This window comes from Rhipicephalus sanguineus, chromosome 3 (assembly GCF_013339695.2).
Source record: "Rhipicephalus sanguineus isolate Rsan-2018 chromosome 3, BIME_Rsan_1.4, whole genome shotgun sequence".
NCBI classification, from domain to species: domain Eukaryota; kingdom Metazoa; phylum Arthropoda; class Arachnida; order Ixodida; family Ixodidae; genus Rhipicephalus; species Rhipicephalus sanguineus.
Window position 1 is genome coordinate 58027077 of NC_051178.1, and position 27887 is coordinate 58054963.

The window sequence follows — 27887 nt, forward strand, 5'->3', positions numbered from 1 at the left end:
ATATGCATAAAAATCCTTAGCACATCGCACTATACGTGTGAACACACATTTACTTAGAAAAATTAAGAGGTGCTATAAGCAGACAACGACTGAACGGCAAGGTAAGGCTTCATTCACTCACTATAGCCTTGTAATAATTAATGCACACAGCTCAAAAATACCACGTAATGGAAACACGGTCAACGCTTAGCAAACCGCCAAGGGTGCATATATGCGCTAAAAGGTGAGTAACCATACGCCATCTCCATTTAAAAGATGAAAACAGCACATTGGTAAATTCAAATACCACCGTAGGCGTTGCTCACATCAAAGATCACGTCTCTGCACAGTGATGCTCGCAATGACGTTGCAAAGTTTTTCGTTCTTGTTTCGCAGGCTAATAAACAGCTCTGTGGCCACAAAAAGAACTGCCCTTGTTGCGAAAGTAAAGAGAATTTTGTTGTAGTAATCTGGGGTGAGAAGGAAAATAATTACATTAGTATGAAAACATTTACATATTTACTTCATAACCGGGAACGGTCTCATGCCATCCCTTTCGCAATCATATGCACGCCGACTTTATTGTTGGTTCAAGAATAATATTGAGAACAACTTTTTGGTGATATTAACGTGCTGCGAATGCGTCATAAACGTAAAAAGACAGCTCACGTTAAGCGATTAACTACCCTACTGCACTTGTCACACGCTGTGTTAAACCTTTGCAGTACTTGTACACATTATAGTCGCGTGACTAGCTTTAACGTCCGCAAAGCCCCTGTACGAGCCATTCTCTCCAATACAACAGCAAGCACATCCATGTGTGAAATTCTGCACCAAACAGTGCGCGATAAATGGCAAAACAGATGGTGAAGAACTCATAAGTGAGGGCCAGCATAATGTGAAAAGGTAGAAATTTATTAACTTACTGGCCTTCGTGGCAATATGCGCCGGACCATAAACATCACGCAGTAAGTCCTAAAGAACATGGTTTTTGTTCCACATGCACATTTAGGACAGCTTACGAGTATCATGCGCCAACTACGATATTTGATCATTCGTTTGGTCTTCCTTAAAAATCGGCGAAAAGCGTAACTGCGAAGACAGCCAACAGGCATTCCTAGTAAACACACTTTACGACAAGACGACAGGTGTGGCGCTGCTCCGCAATGCACCACATAGAACATACCCTCACCGTCATGTCAGAAGCATATAATCATGTAACAACACGCGCTAGAGTAAGAAGGAAACTTTCAGAACAACTATTTTCCGGCGGGGGAGCTCAGGTCGTGGGAGTCTATGCACATTAATGCAAACAGTATCCAGGTAGGGGACGGTAGGCAGGTACTTGTGGAAACACGAGATGGTGTAGATGGGTTTGCTGAATACATATTTATTTTGCGTATGCAGAGCGAATACGCACGCGCGACTTTATGGCGTGCAAACTGCAAAGAAACTCTACGCGAACGAGAGTAATAAAGCCGGGGAGTGGTACCGTATTATAGCACACCACAGAGTGTGTCTCGAGATAGAGATGGAGTGAACACAGCATAACAGATGGACTTCAATGATATTAGTCTTTCCTAACCGTTGCGTTTTTTTCGCACATTGACGCTTTTTGAGACAGCAAAGATACTGCGGGCAACATGCGTGAATGTTCTGTAACGTGAAACCATTTTCATCGTAACAACCAATGTTCCACACTGCAGGGTCGCGGAAGGACAGCTTACCGCGGTGGACACTATTTCGCGGAACATCGTCTACCAGCGAACAACATTTACATTTTACCCGTGGATCTCTAAAAGTATTTGATGTGCGAATCTTTTCGGTGTAGTGTTATTGTTTCTGCGCTGGGTATCTTCAGTGCATTGAAGAATGTCATGCAGCATGGATTTCAGCATATGCAACAGTCAATGGCATTCAGGAGCAGATCAACAAGAAGTGCTACTCCTGTAAATATTCTCAATTTTTAGCACGCGTATCTAAGCTGCAGGATGGACATATTGCAGCAGGGATGCTCAGCTCTGTCACTGTGTCGGGCATACATACTCTTTTTTTCACTGAAGAAAATTCTTGATTACCGGCAGCGCAAGGTACATGCCCGTGGAACGCCGCACTTGGTGACGCATCTGATTTTGGCGAATATGTCCGGCTGAACTGTGAGCCCATATTTGAGCAACTTATAACTAACAAAAAGTAATATGCACTTCTCTTTCAATGACGTAAACGAAATGGGTTATTCGTTTTCTTATATGAGGTTGCAGCTAGTAGCAGGCAAGTTTATCTAAATACTGAATGAAATACTGAATACCACACAGCTACGACACGTAGAACGTGTCGTAGCTGTGTGGCAAAAAAAGACAGAAAGAAAGTTATGAAGCTCAAAAAATAAAATTAGTTTAAAGTTCACTTTTCTTCTTCAGCCAAAAAAAATTATTGATTAACGTTATCCTATGAAATATGCAATTAGGTGTACAAAAAATCCATAAGTTATCATGCTGCGAAGTAGGCGTTTGATTACAGGGCAACACATGTGATATTCAGTGCTTCAAAAAGCAACAAAGACTGGAAACAGAGTGAATGCATTATGTCACCTGCAAGGACCTGATCACTTCAAGTCAACGTAAAGTATAAGTGAATGATTAGCGGTGACAAACCACGAGCACGATGTACTCTTCAAAAGATTCCAAATATCATCCAGTTTGTATGAGATAAACTTCCACATATGGTGGCCACTCCTGTACTGCAGTCCGCACAAATAACGCGAACGTTCTCAAGAAGACAATAAAGCGTCAAAACACCGGACAAAGTGTTGGGTTAAGGTTTTCCGACAAGGTTGGTAGAGTAGATGAAGAAAGCAATGCAGGGACTTGTATAATAAGTGGTGAACACAACGGGAGTTTTGACATCTCAGACCACTGCCAAACTTCGTGTTTAGTGAATACATCGGGGCGAAAATACGACCAGCCCGGCACCATACATAACAAACATGTCGGCCTGCCGGAGGCAGTTCATGAATAGAAAAGTGTACAGAACGTTTTTTTTTTCTCAGAAGTGCGAGCACTACGGCAACTAACAGTGATTATGCACGGCGAAGTACGTTCGCTTCCTTTTGTTTTACTTCAAGCATCCTCTCTTCAGACAACTCACGCACGGCGCTCACAGAGGGCTGCTCAGAGAGCAGCGTAACTTCGACAACGTATAAGCGTCAAACAGCAATGAGGGTTCCTCTACACCTGTACTCTGCACACAGCGCCACCATGGAAGCCTCGGAATTTTTCCGCCACACGGTACATCCTTCTTTTCAGCCAGAGAATAAAATAGCGTGGTCGAAAACACTCACCCTGCCAAGTGAACGCACAGCTCTTGTGGGCCGGGAGGAAAATGGACACGTTATGACCACACTTGTGCATGTACTACATAAGAAAAGAAACACGCCGAGGCTGAGCGCGTGATGTGCGGACTTGGCCGCCTCATCGCGGACAGTTTCGGCATCGTGGCTGCATGTACGCGAAACAAGACCGTCTCGCGTTGTTAAATTGGCCGATCACTGTCTCCGAAGAGGCACGGCGAACGCTCCCGAATAAAAGCCACGTCCGCAGTCGCGTGACATCCCCTAATGTTAGCCCGTTCCTCCTTCTACTCCCTTCCTACTAGCGCATTGCACATCGTCCACTTTTTCACCGGCTCGAGAGCCATAATACGTGCTTTCCCGCGCAACACACATCGCGAACTTCTATACTCCTACCGCGAGGCGGCTACCTCCCGGTACAAACAGACTGGCACGTCGCGCGTGCCCTTTCGCAAAGCAAGGCTTCCTGTCTAGACACCCGAGCCAAGTGTTTCGATTGCACTTCACCTAGGCCGCAGGTGCGCGTAGTGCACGGGAGAAAATAAACACCAGGAGAAGGAGCCGCAGGTTGTCCTTATGCTTCCATTCTTTTAAGCTTGCAGCTCAAGACGCGGTGTATCCTTTGTAACCGCGAAAGATACCGATACCAAACAGCTCATCTTTTTCTTTTGGCTTTTTAAAGAACTTTGAAACAAGGTCCTTTTTTTAAGCCGTTACAAACGCTAAAGAAAGCCTGAATGATTACTTGTTTGCCAATTGCGTTTGTTCTTTGGAGAACACTTCCAACGGCTAAATGTCGCTAGGGCATTTCCACTAACGTTCCACAAATGTCAATTAGGGGTATCAGCTGGTATTGCGACTCAACGCTACATTCAAAGTACAAAGTAGGCCAACGTCTAAGACTCATATCGATACTATTGGGACTCTTGCGCGCTGTCAACCGCTGGGATTCCTCCTCGTGCGCACGACCTGCGGCCCGCGGCGTTCCGCCGGACATCAGTGGAGACAGACCTCCGGGACTAGCGCGTGGTGGGAGCCCTCCGAGATGGTGGGCGCACACATCACAAGGCCAAGCCAAATGCCGCATTACTACAGTATGTCCGTCTCGTAGATCTTGGCGCCCGTGCGCAGGGCGGACGACGGCACCGCCAGGTGGGTGAGCGAACCGGACGCGCCGCCAGCGCTGCCCAGCGAGAGCGATGCTTTGTGCAGGATGTTGCTCTCGCTGCCGGTCTTCTTCAGGTCCGGCTTGGGCGGCGACAGGCGCTGGAGGAGCTGCAGCCGGGCGTACTGCTCTTGCAGCTGGCGCTGTTTTCGCAGCAGCTCCTGCAGCAAGACACATCAGACACTTGCCTGTCAAGCCTTTTCTTTGTTTTTCGTTCTCTTAGACAATTAGTTGTACTACATACATCAACGTTTTATTGGTTGAAATAAAATTATATCAATATTATTTATTATATAATAGAGGGTATTGAAAACCTTCGCGTCCCTTGTAGCACCAAATGTTGACACAACGTTGCCACCAGATTGAGAGAGTTGCTTCAACGTTGCGGCAACATTGCGTGCTACTAGGATGTCATACAGAATGCAGTTACTTTTCCAGCCTGACTGCATTACAGTGTCACAATAACCCGACGAGTTTGGGCAAAAATCCTATATGCTACTCAAGCAAGGAAGTTGATGAAAGCAAAATGGGGAATGGTTACAATGTTTCGTTGATAATGTTCATACAAAACACCAAAGGCCGATTCTAACGGTGTAATATAACTAACCAAAATTGACGAGTACAAGAGGGTACGCTTGCATTCATGTTTTTATTAATGTAGCTGCAAAATAAAACTTCATAATTTACTCATTCGGTCGTTTAATGGATATCACGAACCTACGTCCAAAGTAATCCAGTGTTCCCGCCTAGGGCCAAAGTACTAAGCGGGAACAGCTGAAAATTTAGACAAGCACTCTCCTCAGAAGAGCCGTAAAGAAGGATGTCATGTGTGCGATAATGATTTTAGGTTAGTCAAGACGGTTATTTCTGCAACATATAGGGGAGCATGCGGCAGCGTTGAATGAGAATGAAAGATTGGGGAAAGTGGAAATGCAGGCCACCCTATCCAGATGAGTACTCACACAAGCAAGTGCCAGATGGTAATAGTTCTCGTCCCTTCAATAAATCGGGTACAGGCCGGGTAACAGCGGGTGTCGAACTCTATACAATCCACTTTCTAGGCAGAAGGTCACACGTCTCATGCCTCCACGTCAGACATGACGGCAGAAGCGCGTAAACAACCAGCGAAAGGCGCTAAATTCAGACGTTCCCGTAAGTGGCAGACTGGGTAAGATCAAGAGCCACTGGAAGTGCGAATGCATTAAGACGGGATGCAAGAAGACAAGACGACGGAACGAGCGCTCACTATCGACGTTCAGTGGTCTTGCCTTCTTGTGTCCCGTCTTTTTGCGTTCCAGACTATGAGTCAAATCGCCAGCAAAGCATTTTATTCTGCGCATGCATTGTTCCAAGAATGCGTGAGGAAAAAGGGAGGGGTGCGGTGGGAGGGGTGCATAATGCCACCTTGGGATGATATCCCGTCTCCAGTGACGGTGAACGGGGAGGAAGGAACTTCGACAGCAGACGCTAGTCAAAGTGATGGGAAGGCTCTATCGTGGTGAGAGGAGTTCACATTTTCGCATCATATCAAAAGATTCAACTTTTGAAATCCTCGGTGGTATACAGCCATTTAAAATATTGTCGAATGATGCTCTATGGACAGGTATTCGATGTGCGTACAACCAAGATAACCATTGACCAGTACGTCTGCAATATACAGCGAGTGTGTAAGGAGTGCCGCCTAACATTCACTCACAAACAATGTCTACATCAATATCGCGGTGCCTGACGGATGATAGTGAGGCATCGATCGATTCACGAAAAATCATTGACCATAACTGTGGCATTGCGTGAGGCTACCTGCGTATATAAGAATAATTTTTTTCTTCCCCATTTGGACCAGACAGCTGAGTGCACGACCGACCTGATGCCGCGAGTCGAGCAGCTCCTGTCGGCTGCGTGCCTGTAGCCCTTCCTGCGAGTTGACGCTCTCACTGCTGCTGCTGTTGGAGGAGAGCTGGTCTCGCCGGCCACCGCTGCTGCCGCTGCTGCTGCTGCTCGCGTCCTCCGCGGCCAGCGCGTTGGTGCGCACCGGCTCCGAGCGGCTCCGCTGTGGGCCCGTGGGCGATGTTACCGGTGACTTGCTCGTGGTGCGCGGCGGAGGCGGCGGCGGCGTCTTCTTGTTGACCCCGCCGCTGCCCGGACCGTCGACGAACGACCGTGGGGCCGGAGGGCGGCTTGGCGCTTCCCACAGACGCAGAAGAAGAAGAGGCCCTCACGGGCGAGTCTGCCGACAGCGGCCGGCCGCCGCGCTTGTCCGGCGGCTTGGAGAAGGTCTGCAGCTCGTCCAGCAGCGCGTCCAGGGCGTTCTCCGAGCGCGCTGCAGGGCTGCCCTTGCTGCTGTCGCTTGCTGCGCCGCCGGCCGGCTCAGCCGTCGCGTCGCAGGTCTGCGAGTTCATGGACACAGTCCCGCACCGAAACGTGCAACGGTTATCGGCGTCCTGGAGAGATTTCGCGCTGGCGCTTCAGTTTAAAAGGTCTCGCACCCGTACGCACAAAACTACTTCCCGCATGAGCTTTCTTATCGGCCTGGCGTTCGTTCGCTTCCGCCATTTGTAACAGCGAACGGCGGGGAAATTCGCCCTTACGAGAGCGATGTTTTGAGGATACGGGCGCTGGTGACCTATTCATTTTTTGCAACGAGTGTGGCGCGAAAGCGCGCTAGAAAGAAGACACCGTGCGCTCGCTTCGCCCTACACGGCGGAGGCGTGACGGATGCATGAATGTCCCGTCGCGTCCCCTTTGCTCGAGCCCAGCGTGCCCTCGCGCCACAGGCTTGAGAAATTCAGGCAGGCACGAAGCATCGAACTGCTTGCACGTTTAGCACCCTCGGTAGCTGAAGCTCTCATAAGTGGGGTTAAAACTGCCGGCCACTCTTGATCGCGCAATGGTCTTTAGCAACGACTTTGTTTCAATTGCTTCACGCGGTAGATTTGTTGCACTCTTGCACGTGGACAGGAACCTATCATGAAATTATTTACTAAGTGCTATACATGCGGCCTTTCGTATCCTTACAAGATTTCACAGGCAGCTTTAAATATCAATTATCCGGACATAACTTTGTGATTCTTATGTAGCTAAGTTTATAAAAACCATTTAAGATAGCGTTCTACTTGGAATACAGACCGATTCAACCACTTAGTGGTGAATTGCTGTATCCGACGATTCTCTTATACCTAAGCTTGATTACGCACTAAGGTCCAACTCACACACCTTCGAAAATTAGTGCTGATAAATGCCAGTTATGTGGAAAGGCTTTTTCCGACCTTCTTCTAGACTACCACTATAAGCTGACTGTCTACATCGCCCATAGCACAATTTAGGTTTCGGGGCGATCTCGTTGTGGAGCCACTTTCTTGATTTCTCCAGCTGCATTTGGCATCGATTCGGGCTACGAAATCCTCTGCTTTCATCATATACAACTGAATTGCTTGCAGTAATTACCTGTGCACTAAGTAACTTTCACGACGACGCCACCCCGCGCAAGATATTCTGCCGTAACGCCACTTCGAGCCACGACCAACGGCAGTGTTGGTTCTCTAGTGCGCGGTTGATACCACGCGTTTCCATACCGAAATCTTGTGGTAGAATAAACGCCGACGCTGGCCGGCGACCTCTCCCCTACGAATGGTGTTTTATACAACTCGGATGTTCGCTGTGGTCGTCGAACAATGCTCCTAGGAAGGAACTATTTCCGGTGTATTCGCAAGCTGGCGAAAGTAAAGAATCACTTCGTTTCGAATTTACGCTCATTATTATTTGACCTCTTTTTCATAGCGATTTCCGTTGCACAACTTGGCTCGCTACTGGTCTATCGCTTGGGCATGGCATGTGTGGGCACACACATTATATAATGCTCTTCTACGCATGCGCGTCTACTGCAGCGAAACGTCATCAACGTTAACATGATTAGTAGGGGTGTGCGAATATTCGAGTTTCGAATTTCGATCGAGTAATACATACTCGAATAATTCGATTCGATTGTCAAATAGCAAGTATTAGAAGTTTAAAATAGTTCGACTGGACGTGACACTCAAACGTGACAAAGGCCAGTGGCGCAACTTGTTTAGGGTGCGGTGGCTAAAATTAACGCTAACGTCGTTACAGTAGGTCTTCAGTTAAAACTTTCACGGATATCCTGGTTCAAAAGCGAGCACATGTTTATTTTAAAGGAGATTATGCCGTTTCAGCACGTCTTGGATCCAGCAAAGAAGGCCAGGGAACAGCCTGGGACACTGTGAAACTGCTAGCGTCAAACAATAAACAGCACGCTGAGCTCAGATATTATAGTCAAGAGGTTCAAAAAAGCTTCAATGAGCCCCTGCTTCCAAGAAAGGGCGATCCTTTGAAATACTGGAACGAGCATGGAGCTGCACTTTATCCGGGTATCGCCAAAATTGCTTTGCCATGCCTTCCCGTCCCTGCTGCTAATGTGCCCTCTGAGCGCATGTTTTCAACTGCAGGAAACACCGTAACATCACGGCGAGAGAACGTGAACCCAGATCATGTGGAACAGCTTGTTTCTGCAGGACAATTTGTAGTCTTTCGGTAGCAGTCACTCCTCGCGCGTTATGTGCTCGAGGAGATGAGCAGATTACATCTCTAAGTTCCTTCTTTCAATTTTCAATAAAATATATTGTATTCAGTATTCGATTCAATATTCGATATTTTTCGCCACTATTAGTCACTATTCGATTCGAAATCGATTCGATATAAAATTGTACTGTTTGCACGCCCCTACAGATCAGTCGTGACTTCTTCAGGTGGTCAGTTGTTTTGCAGATAAAAGTCTGGTTTCTCCAAAGGCGAAACACGGACTATAGCCAATGCATTAAACGACTAAACAAATTAAGCTTCATAGATTCGTTGGCCCAATCCACTGCAGTAAGTTTTTGCTTACTGACTGAATTGACCACGATGGTGCGCACATATATGCCCATCTCGCACTCGGTGACCACGAACGCTGACTTTGATGACAACGTCTTGAAGAGTGCAAGACAGAACTTCTCGAGCATATGCATTCGCGTTGCCTTTCACTGATCCGCCAGCGCATGTCAACTTTATGAGCACGAAACGCGCAGCAAGCGACCACTATGCTCCTTCGCTGGTTTTGCACCCACCAAAGCCCTTTACGACCATCGCTGCCAGGCCGCCGCTTTCTGCTGACCAAAACAAGCTCCGTCTCGCACGCCTCAGTTTATCTTCTCCCGCCTTCCCTCCACCCGCTTATAGCGTCAAGCAAGCCGCGGTGGCGTTCCGCACGTGGGCGCCTTCGTGCGGGAAGCAGCGGCACGCTGTTAACATTGCATCGCTAGCGCGGCAGTCATATGACAGACGCCGATGTCTCGAGCTACCTGCACCCACACGGTTCTGCGTTTTGTACCGGCTCGCAACTCTCTCCGACCAAAAGAGCGGGCTTGCAGGAACTGCCCGTGTAATTGGTTTTCCGTTTGGGCGGCAGCGGCATAAATCGCAAAAGGAGTGATTCTGTGGACGGTATGGAGGTACTGTCGCTTTGCGGGATAACTGCCTGGAAGAGGCCACCCGCGAGATGAAAGCGGCAGGCGGCAAGGTGCCCCTAATGTGTTCGTACACATTCTTGCCTCATCCCTCCGCGCATCGCATTTGGACATTACGTGGAACACTGTAAGGACGGTAAATTGTCGCATGTAGCTAATTTCTATAACAATAATAATCTGCAAACCAGTCTCGTGGAAACCTGAAGTCTGGGGGATCCTGTAGATAGGTAGATCATTTCTCCAACCCGCGCATATCGTTACCCGACAATATGCAGAAATGCGAACATTGAGCTGCAACGTTTCTAAAAATCTCGACATTGCGTTGAAGCGCACCTAATATTAAAGACAGTGCCTAAAATGAATACAGCGACCTAGGACGCCTCATCGCAACATATGCTGAATAATAAGTAACATCGTAATCAATCGACTTAAATTATTCACAACCTTACGGTCTGATGATAAAATACGCATGAATTCACCCCAAGTAACGTAATGAGTTTCAACAAATGTCAGCAATCGGTATCCGTTTTGAAAAGCAACCGAGATAACATATTCCTTGCGACGCATTTCGACATCGTGTTATTCTGCGTGGGTTTGTTCATTGTACTTGGAGAAATACTTTTTATGTGTGCCTTGATGAAATGTTCACACAGTTTTTTGTATTATAAGTTGTTTAGGCGTAACATGGTGCTGAATGTATTCCGCGTCAGGTCTTTACTATCTGTTTCCAATGAGCAAATCTTGAGAAAGAAGTTAAGAGAGTAGGCTTGTGCGAATATTCCCGCACTTTGAATATTCGAACGAATATTACACTATTCGAATTCGTTTCGACACGAATTTGATATTATTGGAAATTCCGAAGTATTCGAAATGAACGAATAGACTTATATAAACCGTATGTAGCCCCCCTGTAAAGGTGGTTTCACTGCAGTAGAGAGGTGATGTACCATGAATACACCTATTCAGGGGAATCCGCACTGCCGCGAAGCCACACTTCAAGGTGAAGTGAACTTATTACCCTCACACCGATTCATCATTTTTGGGGGGAAAAGTTCGTTATACCGGCCTATATCTCTAAGTAAAGTAAATATTAAAGCGTAACGTATTTTACAGGTTATTACTTGCAATCTACCAAAAGTCAAATCCTGCTCCTATTCAAAGTTGCTTCCACTGCCCATAGAACGAAAAAGGATGACATTTGCACATGCCTTGCTTCAACTTGTGCAGGTTAGTTGCGTCATAAAAATATACTCATTTTTCTTGATATGTTATACCTGCTATTCGAATTCGCTTCGAAGTTATTCGCCCAAATCACTATTCACACAGCCTGGAAGAGAGTGATTTGTTTAGTGTGATAAAAGCCAAATTAAAAAAAAAGTGTTGACCCCTCCGTCATGGAATCGGTATAACACGAAAGTAAAACGTGTCCACGCAGAAGTAGTTGAATGTTTATTATACATTCATATACGAGAGCTTCCACAATGTCTATTGGTGTTTGGTAGCTATAGCACCGCTTGATGTGGACGCACCCACGTTGACGCCTGGTGGCACATCTCCATCCCGAGAATTAACGTCCATAACCGTGATTAAACCTTCGGGGCAGCTGTAATATTTAGCATACCTCTGGACACAGCCTATGGTGAATCCCGCGCAAATATGGCTTCAACTTGCACATAAACACTGGTACTCGATATGCACTCTTTCAAAGCACACCGTCATTTGAGGAGAGAAGCAGCAAGGTGTGCGCTCCCTAGTAGTCGGTACCACTGCCGTCGAAGCTGTAGACGGCGGAGAAATCACGTTAGTCCATTTGGAAACGGCCCTACGCTGCCGGGGAGGCGTCGCACGCTGACTCGAAAGGCGAATCGCGTAACTGCGTCGTCACCGAATCGAATCACCGTGGACGCCGCAATATCACCGACCATAGAGTTTTGTACAATGTTGCAGCGAAAGCCTCCGCCACGCTGAGACTACCGAACCACTCGCAGTCGGTGCCTTAGTGGCATGATGCATTACTCGTGGCCACCGAGATTGGCTCCCGCAACGCGCCGTTGCTAGTGTTGCTCAGGCCGTTCCATTCTCACGGCGAGAGCGTAATCAGAGAAAGCGGTATGACAGCCAGAAGGGCGTCGGCTATTGGATGCTGTGCTTCTTTACTGAGCTTGGGCTAAGGTCGCCATCCCGCGGAATGTCAACGAATTAACATGTAACGAAATAACACACCACGGCCGGGCTAGAAACGCGGCAGCAAACGCGACGCGCGCGCCGTGTCTCCCCTATAGTCTGGCTGTGATTTATCACGGTTCGATCGGGAAACGTGGTGTGACAGCCAGGCGAGGGTCGCAGAGCTATTCTTTTAATATGGATGGATGCTATGAGCGAGGCTTGAGCTAAAGCCGCCACCTCACGGTGTAGGGAGCGAAGAAAATAGCACTTATTTTGGAAATGCGCCGAGCGGGACGGCCGTGGCAACGGCGTGTTGCCGGAGCTAATCGCGGAGGCCATCCATTACTTCACTCTACCGCTCCCAGACGGCCACACCACCCGCGAACCAAGAGCACTGTGAGAGGAAAGCAGAAGTGATAAAAGGCGCGTTCGTGAAGCCGCTTGCAAGTGACCGAAGTGCATTGGTTGGAGCGTCCGTCACTTATCGTCGCGGACCGATAGGCGGTGGGTTCGACTCTTATCTATGGAACTTTTTCTTCTATTTATTGTTTTCTTTGCCATCTGATTGTGTGTATTTTACTAACGTATTTCCGTGACGGAAATACGTCCCGAAATTTCTGGTGGACCCCGGCATAAAACACTTTGGTGTTAAAAACAATGACGCGGAATGTCTCTTCTAGCTCAGTTGTTAAGCGAACCACTTCACGTGCCTGGGTTCGAATGTAACGCAGTATGGAGCAGCGGAACTTGTACGAAGTAGCGGATAGAGTGTTCAAAACAAAACGGGAGTTCTCAATCGCTTGAAATTGAGGCCTCATCGCGTCCGCAATATTGGATTTCCACAACCGTGAAATGGTCATCACGAAAATTCACGGTGGCGCAGAGCGCTGAATGTAAGAACGTTTTTGACAAAGCACAACGTAGCAGTGATTATGCAGTCATGCTATACAGAGTTGACCTGTCCTCCCCGACGTATGACGTATATATGTTCCCGTAGGGAATACGACGCTGACAGGAGAGCACACTGAAACTGTAACAAAGGCCGTACTGCACAAGGAGCGGTAGACGGCAGGTATCAAGCTATAGGGGGCACCGGCCTTCTCATGTCGCGTTCTCTTACGCACAAAGCCAGAAAAAGAGATAGCTTCGCGAAGGCAATATATACGTAAAAAATGTGCGCAGCTTGCACTAGTGACGCAAGGCTGTAACCAACAGTGGAGCTAGTGCTCGACCTATCTAAATTTTGCTAGTAATGTTCACACTCTTGTTGGAGATGCAAAGTTTTTGCTAATAATGATCCCCCTGTCTTTCCTTGCTTCTCTCTACTGAGTGTGGGTAGACTTGGCTATTCTTCTCCGGTTTCGGTCGGTTCCCCACACTACGCACGTGTCACGTGGTTATGGTGGAAACATGTCACGTGACTAGTTACGTGATGTTACGTGATTTTTAGTCACGTGGCTAGTTGTTACGTGATTTTAGTAGCGTGACTAGCGTTACGCGATTTTAGTGACGTGACTAGTGTTATGTGATTTTAGTCACCCGAGTAGCTGCTACGGGGTTTTTGGCAGAAACATGTCATGTGACATATGCTGGTACAGAAGTTACATGGTTTTAGTCACACGACTAGTTACATGGTTTATGGCGGGAACATGTCAGCTGACTAGCTGTTACGCGAGGTGTGTGATTTTAGTCATGAGTATTTTCGTGGTTTATGGAGGGAACATGTCATGTGATGGCCGCGGCGGCTGCATTTCGATGGAGGCGAAATGCTAGAGGCCCGTGTAGTGTGCGATGTCAGTGCACGTTAAAGAACGCCAAATGGTCCAAATTTTCGGAGCCCTCCACTACGGAGTCCCTCATAATGATATCGTGGCTTTGGGACGTTAAACCCCAACAACTATACATGTCAAGTGACCAGTTGTTATGTGATGTGACGTGATTTTAGGCACGTGACTAGCTTTTACCTGGTTTCTGGCGGGGGCACGTCACGACACCAGCTATTACGTGATTTTAGTGACGTGACTAGTTGTTACGTGGTTCATGGCGGGAACCTGTCATGTGACTACAGCTGTTACGCGATGTTGCGTGATTTTAGTTACGTAATTTTTAGTCACGTGACTAGCTGAGTGACGTTACGTAATTTTAGTCACGTGACTATTTGTTACGTCATGTTACGTGATTTTTAGTCTTGTAACAGACTCCACTATCGTAGTTTTTGCATTCCACGCGGGACAAATAGGCGCACGAGTCGTGGGAGCGACGCATAAGCTGAAGAAAACGAAGCGAGCGCGTACCAATTCATGATGATGATAATTCCCGCTCGAACTACCCGCCGCAACGAAAAGCTGAAAGAGATCCGATTTTAAATATCCATGCAGGCCACTGCACTGCCCGCGTAACATAGCGGGTGCACTTTGGAAGCTGTGCGGGAAAATCGTCTACTCTGCGCAAAACTCATTCGCGCTTTCTTGGGCGCTTGATGGAGGAGACGGAACTTCTATACGTGTCTTTCCTCGATCCAGACAGTAACCGGCCGAATTTAATGTGCAATGAAACAGTACGGCTGCACTTCCTTGGATTCTCAAGCTCCCCATAAACTCTGTGGACTCTCCAACATGACAAAAAAAAGCCAGATCGACCCATAGCTACTAATTCAAAAGAAAAATCAGAGGTGTGCCAATGCCAGTCATAACAGGGAAGTAATAGACAGTCGTGCCTTTCCATGCGTTTTACACAGGGAGGACTACGCATTTTCAGAGTATGGTTTAGAGTACCCCTTGCTATTTTTATACCTCATTGCGTGCGTACACAGGCGTCAGTAACGAGGACGGGTCATTTAATAGTTCACTATGTATTTCACTTGTTCATCAATTAAGGTAATGCAAGTCATTAACTATCATCAGCCTACATCTCATGTCTACTGCAGGACGAAGGTCTTTCAATTATATCCAATTTACCCTGTCCTGCGCAAGCTGATTCCATTTTACGCCTACAAATTTCTTAATTTGACCATCCCACCTAAACCCCTGCCGCCCTCGGCTACGTTTCCCATATCTTGGTATCCATTCCCCCGCTCTAGCTGACCATCGGTTATCTGTCCTTCGTATGCCGTGACGTGCCCTGGCCCCCTTTTCTTCTTAACATTAATAAAATGCCGCTAACCTAGGTAGTTTGTTCTCCTGTCCGTTCTGCTCCCTCCAATCTTTTTATGATACACGCATGCTTTTTCATTGCGTCGCATGATGCGAGCTTCGTAACTTCTTGCCGAGTTATTTGTTATTCTCCAAGTTTCTGCCCCATATAAAAGAAATATGTAATGATTCTCCAAGTTTCTGCTCCCTGTACTGGTAATATAGAATGACTGTACACTTTCCGCGTTATGAACAGCGGTAAGCTGCAGTCATGGGTTTGGAATGTGCAACGTATGCGCACCATTCCATTCTTATTGATCGGTTAATTTCCCTTATTTGAGTAGGTTCCCTTCTAGTAACTGTCTTAGACATATATAGTCGATTTTACATAATACGCATGGGCGCCGACACCTAGGGTGTTAAACGTTTTCTTATTCTTGTACCTCGTGACCGAAATTGAGAAGATTAGGAAACGTCGAATTCACCAACCTGACCATTTTCATGCGTGTACGTCCACCGTAGCACTGTTCGTTTAGTTGTTATGATACAAAACGGCAAGGTAAACAGCCCAATGTGGCGGCACCTTAATCCACCCATAAAGTAGTCTATACTCTCGTATTTCGCCGGAACTCGCAACAGTACCTTGGTTGTTTGCGAATTCTTTAGTCAACATTCCTTCAACGCTTTCTCGGTTTAGCTCTTCATTCATTTTTTTTTTTAATTTGTCGCCATTATTGCTGCAACGTGCCTGCTAGTCGTAAATGACATATTCTACGTTAATCTTCATTCATATTTCTTTCCAATCTCATCGTTCAAATACTTCCAGGCATGTAGTGCTTCTAAGCACTGCAGAAATCTATCTCCTTGCCTGACCTTTCTGGTTTTCCTGTCTCTATTGGTATAGAAGCAGCGTAGCTGTGGAAGCTTCGTATATGTAGGCTAGGGCGTTCACACGTGTTTCACGTGCTTCTTGACGACGCAAATGTCTCCACTTAGCCGAATGCCTTTCCGTAGTCTATGAAAGCCATACACAGGAGTGAGTTGCATTATTTGCGCACAACTATAAAGCACGCCGGTTCCTTCGCCCATCTGTCAAAAGCACATTAATAAACAAACGCTTCTTCCTCTTTCAAGCGGACTCTCATACATACAGTCATCCATCAAATACACGCACGCTCAGTCATCCTCTTACGTGCTTCCTTCAATAGTTCATGGTGCAGAGGCGGAATCTGTGCGACAGAGCTCGTGGGCGTCCCAAGCGAAGGCTGTGAGAATGCGCGAACACGTGTGGTGGCGCTCGCTGACACAAAAATTTCAGCGCGATTCGGTACACTTTCTAGTGCACACATGGTCAACGTCAGAAAATCAGCATGGTCATGTGCAAGCGCTCTTCAGCATTATTTCATGAGATGAGTGCAAGTAGTATGCATGACGAGCATGCGTGATTCAGCCTTACGGAAAGGCCAGGTTACCAGGAATGGAGCTTGCTTTACATGTTTCATATCAGCGCGTCCGCCAACAGCAATGAACTTTCTCCCTGACTGGCACCAGTGATGGACCCTTAAGCCATACTTATGATTGTTTTCAATCCTTATCTAAGGAGAAACGTGATTACCGTTGCCTGTTGCCTTGCGCCTGGCGTCTCTCCGTCTTCACTGTCGATCGCACAGGTTGCGATAAGGTGCACACGATACAAAAAACAGGGAAGACAAAACAAGTGCAATGTGTCAGAGACGCACACTGACAGGGTGCAACGACAGTCCACGAGGCACACGGGTTGAGTTTTGTAAAGAAGGCACTTCTTCGACTGGGATTAGTCGACACGCCTGGCACAGAGTTCCGCCACAGGAACTTCTGCATCACTTTTTCTCTGGTCTTTGGGGCACACTCAGAAGACCCCACCTGGTTCTCAGCTGGAACCACAAAAATCATGCCGGCTTCAATTTGAATAGGCTTTGCCCGAGCAGACAGAGTAAGTAATAAATAAAGGACGTTCGAATGGGACGAGTACACGCGCCGGTGCTGTGAATCCAATTCGCTATCGTCCAGTTTGAAGCCAGGGAAAGCTTGGTGAATCCTTTCGGTAGAAAGCTACAACAAAGTTGAATAAAACTCACGAACAATCTCTAACTGTACATAGTATGAGCAACTCTTCTATAAACCTCCTTGACGCATCCTTGAGTCGATGGGCGAAGGGCGCTACTCAGCAAGAAAAGAATCTTGGAATATATGTATGTCTTTAACTGAATCGAGCAGCCAAGTTGTGTTTGCAAGAATATGCATCTGGACAATTTTGTTTAATATATATTCGCACGCGCACTCTACGCAGACTTCGCATTGGTTCTGCCAGGTGACGCAACTTGTCGAGTAGACGCGCAATTCAAGAGTCCGGCCTGCGTACATACATCCTACGTAACATCACTCGGCGTTCGCGATATTGTCTGTGCTAGATACACCAACGCTAAGCGCTTCGATGTCGACATTCATCGTGGATGAGTCTTGCAGGAATATCTTAACGACTGTAATTCAGTCACACATACGTTAATGATATGTGATGGGTCATCCGTCAAATCTATCTATCTATCTATCTATCTATCTATCTATCTACTATCTATCTATCTATCTATCTATCTACTATCTATCTATCTATCTATCTATCTATCTCTCTCTCTATGTATGTATGTATGTATGTATGTATGTATGTAATTATGTATGTATGTATGTAGTATGTATGTATGTATGTATGTACGGTGCGGGTGGTGTGCATGTGCGCGCGCGCGTTTGTGTGTCTATAGAGCTCTTACTGCTTCGGCACTTTTATTGTGCATCGTAGGCGCATGTCCCCTGCAAATTCAAGTGAACTGGACGATTGGACTATATTTTAAGACGATAGTCTTTCCTTGGGGAACTTAAACGCCTAAATTTTGGTCTGTCTTTCTGTCTTTCCTCTTTGTCGGCACGTCCCTCAATTCAGCCACGCGGCCAAAGTGAACCACTTGCCCGAGGGCCAGCCACCTTGAACGGATGACTAGGTTCATACTTGTGTACATTGTTGATTCAAAAAGCAAACATTACGCATATCTGAGGCGCAACATCACTAGGTAAGTATTAGGTGCTGTGTTCCTTTAATAGAATATACATAGATACGTAATTCTAGAGACCCTAGTTTTCTAAGCTGCGCTGAAAATGCGAACTGCGCTGAAACGTGTCTTCCTCCGTGCCCTCTGCACGAACTCATTGTTGTGTTTCGGTTCGGTTCCGTATTGCACTGTATGAATGCCATGGGGTGCCGCTCTGGGCATTCCTGTTTAATCAGGCGACGTGTAAAATAAAAGAGTGCGTGGAGAGCACTCGTTGAGTGCGGACGTTCCTTCTGCTTCGGGCGCTTCCCGCCAAACCGCGTGTTCGGGCTGGCTGGCGTCCCCGCCGGTCGCGATGGTCACCGCCGGTCTTCGCCTGCTGCTGCGCCGGGACTACCAGCCCGCAACACAGCACTCATGTTTCCCGACGTATTGCCAGATGGCGTCCATATCTCACGCAGCGCCTCTTCTATCGTCTTTAGACGACATTTGCAGCGACGCACGCAGATACGCGGCCAATTTTTTATATGGGGACAACGAAACATGCCTGTTCACAGATTTCTCGCACATACCAGCTTTCACGACGCATTACGCAGTACTTAAGAGCATGGAACGAGTCCCGTGTTGTTGAAGCAGAAGGCATGTAAGTATGCGCAGTAGTCTATCGCTTCATCCAAAAGAGCATTCATGGCCGACGTGGAGTATTTGCTAAACCATGAGTCTAAAATTAAGTGATGTGGTGATGTACTAAAAGCATTGAAATAATATGATGAATGATAATTCACTAAAAAAAAGCACGTCACTAAAAAGCATCTACTCAGCACGTCGTTCCATATGGAGAAGAAAAGAAAATGCACTCAACTGCTCCACGGTCACGTATGCAATGTCAGCAGCGCCTGCGCAGCGGCACTGCTAGCCCCGCAAAGAACTCTTGAGCTGTACGAGATTTATAACCACTTTCTTCGACATTCAATTTCAGCTAAGTTCGCGCGTTTAGTCGATAACCAAGGCAACAGCCGCCCTGCCCCCAATCACAGTTGACAAAATGGCGAATTGAACAAAACGATGGAGCTTCCCGTGGCCACTCTGGGATAGCATCCGTGACAGCCGAGAACTAAAACAGCCAGCCATACAGCAATGACGCAACCCCAAGCAGCATAAAAAGAAAAAGTACTCCACCAAGGAGCATACAGACCTGCGACGGATGAACTTGTGCAAATCACCATTACAATTTACGCCGCCATTTTTCCATTCTTCCAGTTTCCACACGGGTACGTTATGACTGGTGAATTTACAGCATGAATATCAATTCGGCGGTAGCAATATGGATTGGTAACAATTAAAAATTTTTGGTAACGCGAGATTGACCTAAAATTTCAGCAGTCGGAAAAAAAAACATCTACATGCCTTTCACTCCTTATAATAGTTCATATCGCACTCGCACGTATAAATGACATTGCTGAGAAGGCTTGCCTGTACAGTCGCGCTCAATATGACTTGCAACACGAGAGCGCGTGGCCTCATAAGCTGAAAGATTGCATATGGCTTCAACTTGTTCTCATTTGCACAACTAAATGACATTTTCTTATTTGGGATCATCCGCAAGTGAGAGAACTGCATTTAGTTATGGAAATAAGAGCTATAGTAGAAGCCATGCGCAGTCTTTCAACTTATGAGGCCACGCACTCCTGTGCTGGAAGTCATATTGTGCGCTACTGTACATACCAATATACTTATCAGGTGTCTCGATTCACACATTTTTAAAGATGTCCCGTCAGCGCGTGTATAATGAAGGAGCACATACTATGCTTCCCTATACCTTTCCACTTGAATGCTAAACGACGTGATGCCACTGTATTTCGACAAAGCGAAATTTTGCAAATCACCATCATGTAACCTTTTGCAGCCCATCCACGGTCTATTTTCTTCGCGAGGATGCCGAAAGTGGAGATGACGCAAATTCTCGAAACCCCTTAATAAAAAACATGACATCGAGCCGCAGGAACCTTCGGTTTCAAGCGGTGAGAGAATGGATAAGGCGGCCGAGGTCTCTTTCATTATTCCCATTTGATACATTCAATCCCAGCATAACGAAGAAAATTTGACCGCAAAATGTTTCAACCATCATTCAAATTTTCAGACGTTCTGGGCACATTGGCTCTTTCCAGCATGGATGCAGCCAAATTGTAGCACATCGTCCACGTGTTTCCCCCCACCCTTGTATAAGACGATGCGAGCCAACGCCCCATCCTGACCCACTGCCCAGTCGAGAGGGTGCCCCTCTCCCACGAACATCCCTAGCTATGGTACCACACTCGAGTGCGTGGCCTCGCCACGTCACCAAGACCGCATCTAATCAAATGTTATTTTCGTGAGGCAACCCATAAAACCATAAAATCCAGCACCGATAATGTTATCAACACGACGCAAAAAATTTGAATTTGAAGTCGACATCACATGTTACTGACCCTCTTGCAGCTTGCGATTGTTTTAACATTCACGCAACAGCACCATTGTTAGGCAGCACCGTTAGAAATTTGTCAAGCAAAATAAGCACAAAATTTTCAGCAAGGAAGACACCTATCCATGAGCTTCAGCTACCGAGGAATAGGCTCGGGCTCAAAATCGGGCTTCGCATTCTTTTTGACACCAACCTTATCCGACCATCCCAGTGTGGAGTACCCTCTCCACAGGCTGCAGTATCGGTTTCAGGGGAGAGCAAAACAAAAGAACGTAAGAAACTCAAGAACCTTGAACCCACTCAACCCACAATTCACCACAAAGAAGCACGGATGTAAGCAGGAAAAAAATGGTGTAAATCTAAAAACAAACATTAAAGCACAAATAAACACAGAACTACAGAAACGATCAAAAAGTTACGCTCGATCAAAACGTCAGAGTTACTTTTCAATGTCGAAAGATTCGGCCTTTTAACATTTATAATTTCATTTACACTCCTCCAAAAAACTATGCTTTAAGTGTTGTTTGACATCCCAAAAAATTGTCATATAAACACTTGTAAAACCTTATCAGTGCAAAAATGGGCGCAAAACTATAATTCTGAAAAGAGCCCAATGCAACGTCGACACGAGACAAAAACTAAACAGAAAAGCACGAACCAAAGCAATATGCAAACAGAAGCCACCGCTCGCCGCTCAAGGAATACTCCCAAAGCAGATTAACACTATTAATTTCGGGAAATCAGGGTCAGAGCAATGAGCAGCGCGCTCGTGAGCTGCCACTCTGAAAATACTTTTCCAAAAACGAGACCATGCCAAGAAAACTCACGCTCATGCCAAAAACCGCTTCAGTTCGGGTAAAACGAGCATGCGAACATCCGAGGGCCGAATGCTGCTTTCCGTTACTTTTGGTATATGCAGAACATGTGGTGGGCAGTGCATGACAGTGCCCCTTTCCAGTTTGACGCCATTCGTCGACTACTAGATCCAATCAACATGGCCAACGAGATGAGGTCTGCTGCAGAACAAAGGCCTCTTCCACCGCCGTCCCCATATTCTGAACCGGCAACGTGCGGCCTTCTCTCCTGATCACCTGTCTGCTTTTTCTGAACTCTATATTTCCTTCCGTTAGCATCTGTGTTCTTTATATACAAGCTTTAGCAGACTCGCTTTAGCAGACTCGTTTTATATACAAGCTTATTTCCTCATTATCATGAATGTTATGTGCTAGCTTTGTTCTTTCTGTTACATTATCCGGAAATATTGTCTTAATCCTATTTCGGTTTTGTTTTGTTGCTGTTTTCAATGTTCTGTCGTCGACTTCCGTTAATTCGAGCTTGGCACAAACCAACAGAATATATCGAACTACCAGCAGCTCAAACTAACTGTACAAGAGAATATAAAGTTCAGAGCTTCACTTTTGTTATATATCCGTTATCGTAATTGTGAACAGAGTATTTATAGTTTCACACGAAATAATGTATATCGAAACAGATGAAGCATCGAACAAAAAGAAGTGCACAATATGTCATAATCTCGCAATGAAAACAAGAAGCCTATAGAGATTGCTTTGAAACCAGTGAAATACATTGATACAGTGCCATTGTCGTCAACCTCAGGCATCTACAGCTGCCAATCGCCATATAAGAATCATGCCTTACAGCCTGTCTTTCTGGTCAATTGTCTTTCGTCTTGCACATTTCTCAAAGCCATCTGCTATAGGAACTGTCAAATAGGCTGTTTTTCCATCGCCTTTGTTGTGTACTGCCAGAATATATGAACTACTCGGCAATCCTATGTGAAAAATTGTTATCTCACCATCTTGTCATGACAACGAAGATTGCGACGACTGATGCTAGGTTGTCACTAACACCACGAACGCACTTTCCCTTTTGTTTCCGGCTATAACGCTAACACCCAGCCAATTTCAATACCAGTAGTCATTGACCGTTACTTACCATTTATGGTTCTATATCTGAAAAAGACAGGCCTGAAATTGCTGTTTTAGCAGGAGGCCGATATGTTCTACGCACGTTAGCTTCCCTTCTGCGCCTTCACAACGATGAAACCATAGGTCTTACCAGCTGGATCAGGCGAGTGCATGTTGAGCAGTCAAGCTCAAATAATTTGGCGAGTGCCATTTTAGGCCCAATATAGCGTAATCTTTCGTACATACGCATGTAATTGCAATTATCATAAGCTTGGTCATGGATAAATTGGACGTAAAAAGTGAGTTCAACATAGTTTTAATTAACGGAAGTCGGCTCATTTACTTTTTCATTATGCAAAGGTCATATCCGAAAATTTTGAGATAGCTTACAGAAAATGTATGGCTTCAAGCGTAGCCATTTGTGTTTGTCAGGCCACCTGGGCGAGCATTGACAAATTTGTGTGAATACTGTTGAACCGGACTCTTGCACTGATATAATCGAAAGGGAGAATATTGTCTCCTTGTGCGCAAACATGTGCTATGTTTTTTAAGAGATGTCGTTTGCACAGTATACAATTTTGTTCAAAAATTGGATTTTTTATGACAACTAAGTAACAAGGCTCCTAGAAGAAAACTACCGCGCAAATAATTTTAGTACATGTAGCTATAGCATAAACTGGATGTTCGTTAATGTGTGAGTCGGGCTAACCTGAAAATTCTGCTAGCAAAATAGTACAAATGTTTCAAACGTTATACAGACTAAACTATCACTTTTATTCGTTACATCTATTGAAACAATTGTGGAGGCAGAGCAGGCTAGAAAGGGTCATCATATGGGGAGAGTAAGGTCCCTTTTCAGCAGCATACGTGCCCTCAGTACTGACACTGAATTCTTATGCCCCTGGAATAAGTTCCATAAGCATGATAGCGCTTGTCGAACCTGATATCCTTCACACGTGACATTAACCTCATGACGTAATTTCACTACGTACAAAGTGCCGCGTAATGATATTTCGGTATCATATTCAGTTCAATGGCACAGAAAGACGAATGGCGGCAGGGCTGACAGGGGCTGTCTCCACTGCAAAGCGCCAATGGCTCGGTGGCGTCGTACTCCAGGCACCGCGAAAGACAGAAAAACGAACAAACCGCATCCCAGAACTAAAGAAAACCGCAAATAAATGGGGGGCAGGAGCGGGGACTTGCCAGGAGATGGGGCGCTACATGCAGCCTGTATAGCAGCACAAGACGAGGAATGAGTATAAGCAAGAGGCAGACAAGAGAACCATAGTTACTCTATTTTCTCCCGGAAATTAGAACTCCACTTCCAAGCCTGCCTGCTTGACTAACGGGGGAGGAGAGAAGGACGACAGGTGTCAACAGGGTCCACAGTTGGCCCCCATCTGAGAGCCTGTTGCAGTGGGCGGGGCCCCGAAAAACTGGGCGGGGGCGCCAAAAATTGCGCGCACAAAGCTGCACAGTCATAGGGTGCTGCTGCCATGGGACCTGAGTGCAGTCATGTTTCACGCTCGGGTAGGGGGCATCATTTTTACCTCTCAAGCTCAGTCAGTTATGACAGATGGCAAGTGCCAATGAGACAGGGCTAGTGGCTTGTAAGGATATGGCCCATATTCCGTGAGTGCTTGTTGTTTAAAGTGGGATGAGCAAAGCATGGTCAGTCACCATGACACCGGCTAGCTTGCACTTTTTGGTAAAAGGGTTATACAACCTGCTAACTCCTTGGTTAAAACTTCTACATAAGTTGGAAAAAAGGCATCCTCCCTTGAACATTCAGTGTCAGAATGTCACTTTCTCGCCAAGGAATTATAAGTCCTCTAATGGAAAATGTTAAAGCTAGTTCTTGCTGACTGCTAAGCTAGCTGGGTTTCCTCTGATACTTTTTCTATCTTTGTGACACCAATTGTAGCGGTTGCAAATGTTTCAACGTAGCTGTTATTTTCCTGCATTCTATGGTCAGGGTGAGACAATTTTAACATCTACTTATCTAATCAGGAAGTACTATCAAATTTTTCACTGCAGGCAGGTGTACTCAGCAGCTTCGTGTACGCATGGCTTTGTTTTCAATGCTTCCTAACAGCTCTTGTAAGCAAGTTTTTATTTGATAGAAGCAGGAGTGGTAGCATTATGTTGAAAGACTAAATTTTCTCATGATATTAAAAGCCTTGACATGGTTGACAAAACACTGTTAAAGGCGTATCGATAGAAAATGCACGTGTTCTGCCTATTTAGAGGGTCATCATGTGTGGAGAAGCTATGGGAGGTGTTACTAAGCCGTACATAAATATGAGCTGAGATTTCAGCTATCGCATAGTTTAAAAAGGACTACAAGGAGCTATGGAAAGTCCTCTCATCTCCTAGTAATTCGTGCTTAGAAAGTTGCTGCTGATTCACCTGACCGATTATACAAAGTTCTCAGTTATACATATAAGCTGTTCTTAGTTTGAGCTCGCTATCCTCTTAATATTTCTGCCCACCTAAATGGAACCTTCAACATGACTGCATTGTAAAGGTCCTCCTCTTTAGGAAGTGATATTGACCACAGATGTCACCAAATGCGCACGCTTCATTTGATTTCGCGTACTGCACATCTCTGCAACCGCCTTCGGCCTAAAATTAACAAGAACAGGTTGATGCTATCTATTCAGTATACTCTCCGACTAGCATTCTCTTCCACAACAGGGATCACTGAATTAGGCAAAGCAATCTGCATTGTGAAATAATGCCCAGTGTAGTAATTGACATTACATTTCCTAAACAATTCGTTGTCATAAATACATTGGAGAGATTGTTCATGAGGACGTGCACAAAAATATGCCTGGAACTCCGAAAAATGCACGCTCAGATAACATTTGCTTATAAGCCAATAAATGTGCATGAGTTTTCACTGTGCAAGAAAAACGAGTAAGAGATGATATAGGAGTACTAAAAACATCTTCAGGTCTAAAACTCTACCTCTATGAAGGCGCAGATTCCTTCAAGAAAACCAGTGCGTGTGGTCAGAATTCAATGAAATCTGTTTGTGTGATACTTTAGAAATCAGTGCTACGGTGCGACATGACTATGAAATGTATTTTACAGCTACACTTTTCATTATTTACACAGCGAAAAATTTTAACTTTGCTATTCGTGTAAGATCTCTTAAGCCAAACGATATCCAATTTTGTTGGTAAAGTGCACGTTCATCAGGTCATATGCTCTTTCAAGAGCTGCTATAACTGTCTGGGCTGCAATATTATTCCAGACTACAGAGAGGATAGATTACTAAAGTGTTTCTGTATGGTTGAGAAACTCCATAATCTATACAACCAAAGCTGATATTATAGCTCTTGACAAATATGGCACAAAGCACGCAGAAACAGGCCATGCCTAAAATGATTTCGTTAAGGCAGGAGGTAGGCTTGTAATGACTTACTACTGGACACACTAGGTAACCTTTAAGACCTTCGTAATTACCCTAATCAGTACATCAATACATGCACCGCATTTCTTTCATTGCTTCTCTATCACAGCATCTATATTAACAAATCAGAAATTCTCTCTTTCAAGGTGCCAGCCATGCTGCATGCTCATTTTCTTGGTTTGTTAAGCACTAAATTTGACTAGCCATTTAAGAAAAGATGACTTACTCAAGGTACGATTCTCGATAAACGTTCTTTGGAAACATTCATGAATCAGTGACACGGAAGTTCTTCAATATTCTGTCAAGATAGTAGACCTCCCCAATTCTGAGGCGTTTTGAGACTGCTTAAACTTAAGGGCAATTTCTAAAAAAATGTTACATTAAATTTCTTGCACAGTAAAGCTTGTGACAATAATGGGAACAAATATTGTACTTCTGAAAACAATAATTATCATCAATTTTCATGCTCAGAGTCATTATGAAGGTAGGACGTAAACCTGAGCTGTTTTTCGCCAACACTGCCCTAATTAGCAGATATATGCACTCCTTATGCTCCACATTAACCGAAGACAAGCTCATCGTAATACTAATATACAAATTTATCGAAAGGTCTGCTCTGTCGAAAAAACTGGACGGTAATGTCTACATAAGTGAAAACTATAAAAAGCCATATGAAAGGGTTTTAACAGAGATACATGCCCTAGTTAAAAAATATATCGTCAGACTTCAACAGCCCTTCAGAAATATATTTCCTGGGTGGCTTTTCTTACAAAGTCCGTATTGCTATGCAGAATTCATTCTGCATATCTCAGCAACCTAGACGTGCAAATAAGCATAGCAGCTCATGGTATTCCAGTATACTTCAAACAACTGTCTGGAAAACTTCTGTTTAACTATGAAAGCAAAGTAACATAGAACTGCGAGTGACATGAAAAGCTTTCCAAGATGAGCATGTCAAGCATGACCTCATAACACTGTTCCGCTAGCACCAAACAAAAAAGCCTTTGTGACAGCAAAACGGAAGTCACAAAAACATGGCACAAATATGCCATTGAAGTGAGTTTTGAGTTGGCAGATCCATAAGTGATTCTCGCCGAAAATAGGGTGGCACTACACTGCGGAACCGAATATTGTGCGAGGAACCTCGCAGTACTCATATCAGTAGCCTACCTAGTGTAGCTAAACACAGTTCCTTGAAGAAGATGGGAATGATGTCTTACAGTACATCTACGACATGATGGATATATGATGGATGATGGATAATCAGAATATGTACAGTTCAACTACAGCTGAATGAGAAATATTAAACCATCGTCTGTTTACTCAAGGTGCCACGATAAAATATTTAATGCTAACTTCAGAAAGTTTTGTGCAACCAGAATGAGCGTACAGCACATTTGTGGATGCTGCACTGTAGTCGTTGCTCACCCGAGCAGTGTGTGCCTCGCCGTCGGAATATGGCCCGTCCGCTGATGCTGCTTTCTCGGGGAGCGTGTGAGCTCCAGTGTGCCTCTGCTCTTGAACTGATGCCAACCTGTGCACAGGAAAGCATTCTCTTTGTGGATAGGCGCTCTTTTCTTCCTACACAATGTTTAAGGCTCACGCAGGCACAGTGAAACCTTAGGGAATCAAATTCATTATTAACAGCATTTTGCCACTAAAGAGAGCGGTCCATGTTTTTTTTTCTA

General features: G+C 45.5%; 1 protein-coding gene across 1 annotated transcript in view; it reads right to left on the reverse strand.

Moving 5' to 3' along the window:
• Window positions 1–2308: 2308 nt before the first annotated feature.
• Window positions 2309–27887, reverse strand: part of LOC119386654 (coiled-coil domain-containing protein AGAP005037-like) — a 118154-nt gene continuing 92575 nt past the window's right edge. The window contains 6 exon segments of the mRNA XM_037653936.2: window positions 2309–4654; window positions 6358–6612; window positions 6686–6880; window positions 21044–21083; window positions 24074–24123; window positions 27628–27733. Coding sequence (XP_037509864.1) covers window positions 4418–4654; window positions 6358–6612; window positions 6686–6880; window positions 21044–21083; window positions 24074–24123; window positions 27628–27733 — 883 coding nt within the window. The 3' untranslated portion in view covers window positions 2309–4417.